The sequence below is a fragment of the Cylas formicarius genome, unplaced genomic scaffold (assembly GCF_029955315.1).
Source record: "Cylas formicarius isolate icCylForm1 unplaced genomic scaffold, icCylForm1.1 PGA_scaffold_2__14_contigs__length_35257938, whole genome shotgun sequence".
NCBI classification, from domain to species: domain Eukaryota; kingdom Metazoa; phylum Arthropoda; class Insecta; order Coleoptera; family Brentidae; genus Cylas; species Cylas formicarius.
In genome coordinates this window covers 22,680,776-22,690,301 of record NW_026844319.1, presented here as the reverse complement: position 1 = coordinate 22,690,301, position 9,526 = coordinate 22,680,776, and the positions used below count along the sequence as shown (strand labels likewise).

The 9,526-nt window shown below is 39.8% G+C and overlaps 1 protein-coding gene across 14 annotated transcripts in view; it reads left to right on the top strand.

Moving 5' to 3' along the window:
* The window catches only part of LOC132698723 (ankyrin-3-like), a 50,499-nt gene that overhangs the window by 14,555 nt on the left and 26,418 nt on the right, over window positions 1-9,526 (top strand). For all 14 annotated transcript variants that reach the window (XR_009618411.1, XR_009618409.1, XR_009618412.1 and 11 more), the window contains exons 4-11: window positions 4,109-4,272; window positions 4,910-5,167; window positions 5,267-5,491; window positions 5,915-6,352; window positions 7,337-7,540; window positions 7,603-8,049; window positions 8,257-8,406; window positions 8,465-8,611. Coding sequence is in view for 10 of the 14 variants with exons in the window: in XM_060664936.1 (XP_060520919.1) it covers window positions 4,109-4,272; window positions 4,910-5,167; window positions 5,267-5,491; window positions 5,915-6,352; window positions 7,337-7,540; window positions 7,603-8,049; window positions 8,257-8,406; window positions 8,465-8,611 (2,033 nt within the window). In the remaining 4 variants the exon portion in view is untranslated. The remainder of the gene's footprint in view (window positions 1-4,108; window positions 4,273-4,909; window positions 5,168-5,266; window positions 5,492-5,914; window positions 6,353-7,336; window positions 7,541-7,602; window positions 8,050-8,256; window positions 8,407-8,464; window positions 8,612-9,526) is intronic.

The window sequence follows — 9,526 nt, the reverse complement described above, 5'->3', positions numbered from 1 at the left end:
ATTTGCCCAACTTTGTGGAGGGATGTTAAAAACTTCGGTTTCTATAAGTTTAAGGACATTGGAGTTGACACGGGGAAAAACATTGTTACGACGAATGACAGATTTCAATTGGTGTCAAACATGTTCAGTGGGATTAAATATACAGTGGTGGAAGCCTTAAAACTGTATGCCCTAGATTTTTTTCATAATTATCACAGACGTATTCCTTTTGTAGGTTCAAGCTTTGTAGAATCTCAATGAATTGCTTTTTGGTATAATTTTCGTGAAGATAGTGACCTCAGGAGCCTCCTAATTAAGATATCTAATTCGCTTCTTTTTTTCCTAGCTGAAATGGGATTATTCACAATTTTCCATACAGTTGCTGTTGGAATTTTCGTCAATGTAGCCATCTAAAGATGCTTGCTTGCTGGCACCACGTTCAATGAGAGTCAAATAAACATTGTTTATAACTTCCTTAGTCTCAATAGAATAGCGTTTTCTACATTTGGGCGGGAGCATCTCCTGAGGTCACTAGACTCGCACATATTTTGCATAATTCAACACACGCACGAAATAAGAATGATTACTAATAAACTTAAACTAACTAGTATACCAAACCAAAGAATATTATTAAACACAGGTAGGTATAAAATTATTTTCTATTACGGACCACAATTTTACCTGAATTTAAATTCCGAAACTTTAGGTAATACTCTTGTTGCATTTTATATTAATGACCACCCTGTTATAATCCCATTCAAAAGCAATTGGTCCCTTTCTTATATCTATGAACAGACCATACCTTCAAGAAACCCAAGGGAGTAGAAAAATTGAGAAATAATGTAACCAATCTCTTATTACATTCTAAATAAAATTTGCTTCGTGAAATCCGTATCCGTTGCATTACTGTGGATTTCACTGCTTTAAAATTTGCCCACGTCTTTCCTTCGAGTAAGCGTCTTCGATTATAATTAACCAACACTGTCAAACATCTTTCTTTTTCTAAACTAGAAAGTTGACAGCGACAGAAATCACCACTTCGCTGTCATCGCAGGTTCTCAGACTTTTTTTAACAAGCTCTTTCGAGCGAAAGGATATCGCCATGCTCTGTTTCATTTCGCTGTCGCCTGCATGTCCAAACTCCGAAACCGAGTTAATTGCGACGAGAACGCTCTATATAATGATAAATCGAGACGTCGAGCGCAGAAATTATAGTCCATAGAATTTGTCGGGAACCGAACCACAGACTTGCAATTGTCGCATAAAAGTTGGCCACTCTCTTTGACCGCGATCGCGGGTCCAAAATGCATGTTCGATAATATAACCTTTAAGCGCAGGAGACCCCAGTTTAAAAACGGTGTAGTCCGGTTTATTTATAGATTTAAAATCGGTCGGGAATGTTAATTTAACGTTCGGCTTAATGGGTTGCGCAACGTTTGTTTATTTCGTTTCGATTGCAACAGGTGCATGTTCCTAGTGCCGGTGGTATTTTTATTTGTGGGATACGCCGTAGAAATAACAATTTAAAAATCTCTACCTATTTATCTATACGTTCAGGATTGAAATTAAAATCGCATCTAGACGACTGACTACCGTGTAATAAAAATTTACCGAATGACACCTTAAGTTGTCATGAGGGGCATACCTAAAGATACGGAGTTTAAATCTATTACAGGGCTTTCCTGACGCAAATTATGTTTGTGTTTTTGTTTGTTTTCGTTTTTGTTTTAAACGGCGGACCAATTTCTTGGTCTAGTCAGCGCCAAAGCGCAGAGTCAATTTTTATTGGATTTCAATGTAGGTATTAGGGAAATAAAAATATTTGTAGACAACCAGGCAGCCATTACATTGGCAAGTCACTGAGAGCATCATAAGCGCTCCAAACGAACGTATAGAGGTAAGATATCAATCACTTTGTAAGATATATAATATACAGTGACTCACAGCTTAAATGATGCAGTCGCTATAACAAAAACTAACTGGTCTGAAGGTCTCATGATTTATTTTGCAAAAATCAACTTCTTGAAATTCAGTTAGGAAAGAACGCCACAGCTTAAATGATGCAAAAATAATAGCCCGGGTCAAAACTTGAAATTTACCGAGGCTTGGCTTTTATTTATTACTGCATTTTTTTTTGTTTTAGTTTGTTATTTTAATACACGTTTTCGTTCAGTAAAATGAAGAAATAAAATTGAAAAATTTAAAAGCATCTGCAGGAGTAGGTAATATGCATTTCATTGAGGGAAATATCTATTTGAATATATTAAGCCAGCATCTGGTGCTAGTGCCCAAAAATTAAATATGAGTAACAACTATCAGTTCTATCATGATCATAATCCAAAGGACACTAACTTAATTTCAATAATTTGTTTTTTTTTTATAAATAAAAAGACATTGCATCATTTATGCTGTAAGTTACTGTATATAATAAGATATTGTGAATAGAAAATTCGTCAAATTAGGGTATACCCTTATAAGCCGATATTTTTGCGAAGCCTTTAGCAAAAAAGCAATGTTGTAATTTACGATTCTAGTTAAACATTTTAGCCCATTCAAAATAAGTGGGAGTGTCTATGAATGGTCGTTTATCATTGTATCTTTTAGGCATTTTGCTACACGGTCGAATTTCTTGCGGTTTTTTTTACGTATATTTACCTAGGCATCCACTCCAAAAACTTTAAGATGTTTACTTGCGATTTACGTGCAAACCACATTTCATAAGCTGAAGCTTTTGCGCTGGGTTGCAAAATTACATAACAAACATACAATAGTTGAACCCATAAAGTTTTGTTAGTTCCAATACTTGTTTATCAGTCATATTGGATGGCTAATGGAACGTGTAAATTACTACCGACTTTAAAGGCAATAACGACAAAGCGAATACACTGTACGAAAGAAAAGCGCGCGACTCATTTTTTTTCTCTGCCAAATATTTTAACAAAACCTTACACTAACCTGTTGAGGTTTTTTATTGTTTAGAATAAAAGTATTCAACAAAAAATCTTAGTGCAATTTATTAAAATAAAATTAGTGAAAAATGTAATGCGGTAAAACAAATGCAGATCGACGGAACAAAGTAGTTGCTTCGTTGAGAATTCTTCAATAACTACCTACAAACGGTCCTAAGAAGTGAATCGTAGAGCCCTGGTGGCCTACAATATTCAGAAGTACCAATAAATCAAAAAATGCATAAAAGTTACAGCAACACTTAAATAGCAAAATGTCTAAAAGATACAGTGTTAAACGACCATTCACAAATAATACAATTCATCAGTCTTCATAAATCTCAACAGTTTATAATAAGCCACAGCAAGGGTGTCTTGTGGTTTCCCAGATTGGTTGTGCGTTCTTTGTAGTACTAAAAAGCAATTAAATAATACATGACACATTTTCCGCACCCTCGAATTATAGTACCGAAAAGTGTTAGATGGGTTTTGTAAACAAAGTGAAATGCATAATATGATGAACAAAACAAACCGCCATTATCGTGGAAATTACCATAGGATATCTAAAGGTCACTTAAGGTTGCGAATCGTCGCCGATAAGAAATTCATCCAACATTTACTTTTTTGGAAATTACATTTTTGTTTGTGTAGATGCAAAAAATGAAAAAATATGCCTTAATAGCTGTGCACTGGTATGAGAAATGGGTAATTTCAGAGGATATGTGCTTAATGCCACTAAATAATAAATAATAAAATGCTTTTTAATACCACCTCGTTTGTAGGCAACAAACAATCTATTAAATAATGTGCATAAAGGCAAAGCTTTCCGATATCCAAAGAAAGGTCTCTTCTTTTTAAAGAAACAAACACTGTGTCTTCCCGAAATGGTATATTGTTACATTCCGTAATATAAACTAAAAAATATGTGTTGCCGATCTAAGAACGACCAGTTGTACTTACGGTAACGTGGTCACTTTTTCCTTTCAATATCTGTCTAATTTCTGCCGCGTTCCTTTCAGTATCACATAGCACATAATATTAGTGGTGTGTCATATTACACCATATTAGTGGTGTGTCATATTACACCATTTTCGCAATCCAAGTTCTGTTGTTCTTTTTAATTAAAATAATTATTAAATAATTCATTAATTAATTAATTAAATAAAAATTACTCGTGTTTTCAGCCGGACAGGAGGAGGTGGTTCGGTTGCTGGTGCAAAACGGAGCATCGCTCAACGTCCAGTCTCAAAACGGGTTCACGCCCCTGTATATGGCCGCCCAGGAGAACCACGACACTGTCGTACGGTACCTCTTGTCCAAGGGTGCCAACCAGACGCTCGCCACAGAGGTACGGCACGTTTGTGAGGTGGGGGGATGTTGTCACGGATTAAATACCGTACCGAAGTGACGGAAAAGATGAGTCGGACCGAAATTTCGTGGACGGGGGAAATACACAACTGTCCATGGCAAGGGTTGTCTTCTGAATAACGAGGTCATGTACAGGGTGGCCCGTTTAAGAGGGGCATCGAAACCTACGGGGGTTACAAAAAACATTTAAATACAAAAGTTTTTTCTATTAAAATGACCTTTATTTTTTTCAATATTTTCCTAATCGTCACTTTTTTGACAGTCCTTTCAAATACAAATTCAAGGATATATATGACTATGGGTCTGTGATGCATCGTTTCGAACTTATTAGCAATCATCTTCAGAATTCAGGTTATGCTTAAACCATCATTGTTTTCTTAAAATACGCGGTGTTGCCACATAATCGCGAATAAGTTCGAAACGGTGCATCACAGACTCATACTCATATATATCGCTGAGTTTGTTTTTGAAAGGACTATACAAACATGCAATAAGGTATAGGACCCTCTTAAACGGGCCACCCTGTACATGGCGTTTCCTAATTTTGGAGGGTGTCGCTTCTGTGCAGTGTTTATTATTCTATGGCGTCTCAGCTAAATATTATCGTCTAATCTAAGGACGGTTTCACCCCGTTGGCGGTTGCGATGCAACAAGGTCACGACAAGGTCGTCGCAGTGCTTCTGGAAAACGACACGCGGGGCAAAGTGCGGTTACCCGCTCTTCACATAGCCGCCAAAAAGGACGACGTCAAAGCCGCGGCCCTCCTGCTCCAGAACGACCATAACCCAGACGTCACATCCAAGAGCGGGTTCACGCCCCTCCACATCGCCGCCCACTACGGCAACGATAAGGTCGCCTCATTGCTCTATGAGAAAGTACGTTGGCACAACTCCCTTCTCTGGAAAAAATTTGTTTCAATATAATTACATCATTAATATCATTTAGTTAGGTCTAAACAGAACATATTCCTACAGGGTGCAAACGTTAATTACACCGCGAAACACAACATCACACCGCTCCACGTGGCGAGCAAATGGGGCAAGATAAATATGGTGACGCTACTGGTGGCGAAAGGGGCCGATATTCAAGCGAAAACGAGGGACGGCTTGACGCCCCTTCATTGCGCTGCTCGCAGCGGACACGATCAGGTGGTCGATATGCTGCTTGAAAACGGGGCACCCATTCACGCCAAAACAAAGGTACAATAGAGACACTGAAAGTAATCAAAGCGGACCTTTGTTTTATATATACTACCCCCCCCCCCCCCTCGAGCTATTATTGTCTGCGCAACAAATGGAGAACTCTCGTCAGCTGGTTAAATAAATGTCTATTGTTTTTGGACGTGTCACATAGTCCGACTACTGTCAAATTACTGTTTGAAAATTGAGGTTAGGGCGATCCTTATCATGATATCCTATTTTTTTTATTTATTTCCTGTTTCGTTGTCGGAAATATTAGTCTGAATACTCAATATATATGTAGTGTGAACTATTCTAAATATTTTTTAAGTAGTAAACAATTTATTAAGTAATTCGTTTTGGTAGATTCCTCCCAGAATGAATAATCTCTAAATCCTCATCCCAAAAACCATCTTCAGACGTTTTAAAATTAAATTAACGCAGAATGGATTGGCGCCGTTGCACATGGCGGCCCAAGGCGAGCACGTAGACGCCGCCCGGATACTCCTCTACCACGGCGCTCCAGTAGACGAGGTCACCGTCGACTACTTGACCGCGCTCCACGTGGCCGCTCATTGCGGCCACGTGCGAGTAGCCAAGCTTCTTTTGGAGAGGGGGGCGGACGTTAATGCTCGCGCACTTAATGGCTTCACACCGTTACACATAGCGTGCAAAAAGAACCGCCTGAAGATGGTGGAGTTGTTGATCAAGCACGGCGCCAGCATCGGCGCAACGACTGAAAGCGGTCTCACACCTCTTCACGTGGCCAGTTTTATGGGGTGCATGAACATCGTCATCTATTTGCTCCAGCACGACGCCAGCCCGGACATACCCACGGTCCGCGGTGAAACTCCGCTCCATTTGGCAGCGAGAGCGAACCAGGTGCGTTAGATCTAGATAACTTCATGCATAGGCCAAATAAATCTTGATTCCTACTCTATAATATGTGTTCCCGAACCATTTTAAGTCATGGAGTTACACGCCAAAGCATAAGAAAAAAAAACACTTGTGGGATATGTGGGCGTCTGTTAAAGGGCGCCGAACGATATACTGTTTTTTACAACCTTTTATGGTTTTGACTTCGAAATGAGTTTAAGACCCACCTGTTGTAAAGCAGAAATTTTAACTGCATGTCCAAAAATGTATTCTAATCCAATAAGAACTTGAACTGGATTAATTTCCCAACATATTAGGCAATGTAATCTTTAAATAGTATTAGGTCCTAACTGCGTATTTTTGCAGTTTACCGAAAATTAAGGTGTTTGGCATCTTTTGGTGTTTCTTGAGATGCTTATGGTGTTATTGTTTAAAGTACCTAGTTGTAGCGACCTGTTTAAAAGTTAAATGCAGTTATCAAATTTCAGATTTCACAGACTACCCAATAAACATTGACAATTTAGAAAACTCCAGACTGCGCTATAAACTATAGTTTTCCGTGTCCTGAGAAAATGCTAACAGGACATTCTATTTCAGATGTAGTCATTTAAAGTTCTTATTAGATTAGGAAAAGTTTTTGTTATGGGAAGGAATATTTTTGGAATATTTTTATATTTTTATAATGGGACTATGAAATATTGTTACAGTTTACTGCTTACGTAGTTTGAATACTCCTTAAGGATCTGATAAATTAAACTTAGCTTAAATTTGGATAAGATTCAAATTATTTGAAAAACCTGAGGGTTTAAGTGTCATAAACCTCAAAAAACCTATTGAAACCCACACTGGTTTTGGTCGCAGAATTCAGAAATAATATACGGGGAGTTTCACTTGAAAAAAACTCTCCAAGATGGGGCTCCAGCATATCCCAAAAGTAGAACGTTTTGGAAATGCTCAGTGCCATATGCCGTGAATAATCCTGTATTCCAGACTGATATTATAAGAATACTCCTTCGAAATGGCGCTTCGGTGGACGCGAAAGCGCGGGAAGAGCAGACGCCCCTCCACGTCGCCTCACGGCTGGGAAACGTCGACATCGTGATGCTGCTCCTGCAGCACGGCGCCCAGCCTCAGGCCACGACCAAAGACCTTTACACGCCCCTCCACATCGCCGCCAAAGAGGGACAAGAGGAGGTAATTCGCGATTTATATTTATATCGTTAATGATTTATAGGAACGCCGCCCCACTTTTATAGGTAGCTTCTGTATTATTGGACAACGGCGCAGACCTTACCGCCACCACCAAAAAGGGTTTCACGCCCCTCCACTTGGCCGCTAAATACGGGCATCTCAACGTTGCGCGGTTGCTGTTGCAACGGGACGCGCCGGCCAACGCGCAAGGCAAAAACGGCGTGACTCCCCTCCACGTCGCCGCTCATTACGACCATCAGCCGGTGGCGTTGTTGCTGCTCGATAAAGGGGCGTCGCCGCACGCGGCCGCCAAAAACGGGCACACCCCTTTGCATATCGCCGCTCGCAAGAACCAGATGGACATTGCGACTACCCTGTTGGAGTACGGGGCTCAAGCCGACGCCGAATCGAAGGCAGGCTTCACGCCACTTCACTTAGGCGCGCAGGAGGGCCACTCGGACATGTGTTCGTTGCTGCTCGAGCATCAGGCGGCTGCCAATCACGCGGCAAAGGTTCGTAGAGGGTATTCCAAGCGGTTTGTCGTCAAAGAGCGTTACATGTTTACGAAACGAGAGGTTGCCCGTAAGGAATTTCTACAGCTTATTTCGTGTATGAGATGCACAGAGTCTTTTAAGCTGTAATTTATCTAGTTTGGCGTGACACTCTCTCTGAATTTGGAGGGCACACAAGGTCCCACCGTTCACAATCTTGTTTTATAGAACGGTCTCACTCCGCTCCATTTGTGCGCCCAAGAAGACCAATCGGCCGTTGCTCAGCTGCTTCTGAGAGGGGGTGCTCAGAAGAACGCGCAAACGAAAAGCGGCTACACGCCACTGCACATAGCCTGCCACCACGGCCACGTCAATATGGTACCGTATTTTTGCCGTCATGTCCTGTTCCCCTTCAATAACAAGTCTCGCGTTCCAGGTGCGTTTGCTTATAGAACATGGCGCCGAAATTAATCCGGCTACTGGCGAAGGGTACACACCGCTGCACCAGGCCGCCCAGCAAGGTCACGTGCTCATTATCAATCTGCTACTGAGGAACAAAGCCGATCCGAACGCGGTCGCAAACGTAAGTGCTTTCTCATTGCATAAATTAAAAGAAATCTGTCAGATTTGCTATGTGCTCAAATCGAAATAGGTAGGCGGGGCTATTGACTGCAGTTTTGCGACGTTGTCAAGTCTACCGTTTTTCAGATTGTTATGATTTAAAAGGGTGTGGATCCTGCGTATTTACGTACGCGGTGGTCAAAAACTAAGAAAAATACCTTGATCTTCTACATGTATTGTACATTAAAAATAGCATGTTTTTTAGTAGACGGACAAATTTATATCTTGGTCACATTAAGTTTAAAATCTTTACAACAAAATAATACAAAAAATAAACTGACAACTTGCAATAATTACAGAAATTAAAAGACATTTCTTACTATGAATAGTAACGAGATTTGGATTATTGAAAATTAAAGTAAAAATATTTCTTTTTAATATAAAAAAAATGTAGGTTATAAAATTGAGGATAGGCGAAATTTAAACAAAAATGTGCGAATGTCGGTAGTTACCTACTCAGATATTGGATTGGAAATAAAACTATATATACCTTCAGCAGTATCTACGCAATGCACAGGTATGGTCTGTTCTTAGATATAAGAAAGTGACCAATTGCTTTTGAATGGGATTATCCAAGGGTGGTCATTAACATACAATGCAACAAGATTATTAAAATTGTGGTCCGTAATAGAAAATAATTTTATACCTACCTGTGTTTAATATTCTTGGGTTTGGTATACTACTTAGTTTAAGTTTATTAGTAATCATTCTTATTTCATGTCTAATACAGCGTGTGTTGAATCGTGTGCGAATTATGCAAAATATATGCGAGTCTAGTGTATCTCAGGAGATGCTCCCGCCCAAATGTAGAAAACACTATTCTATTGAGACTAAGGAAGTTATAAACTTTGGTTATTTGACTCTCATTGAACGTGGT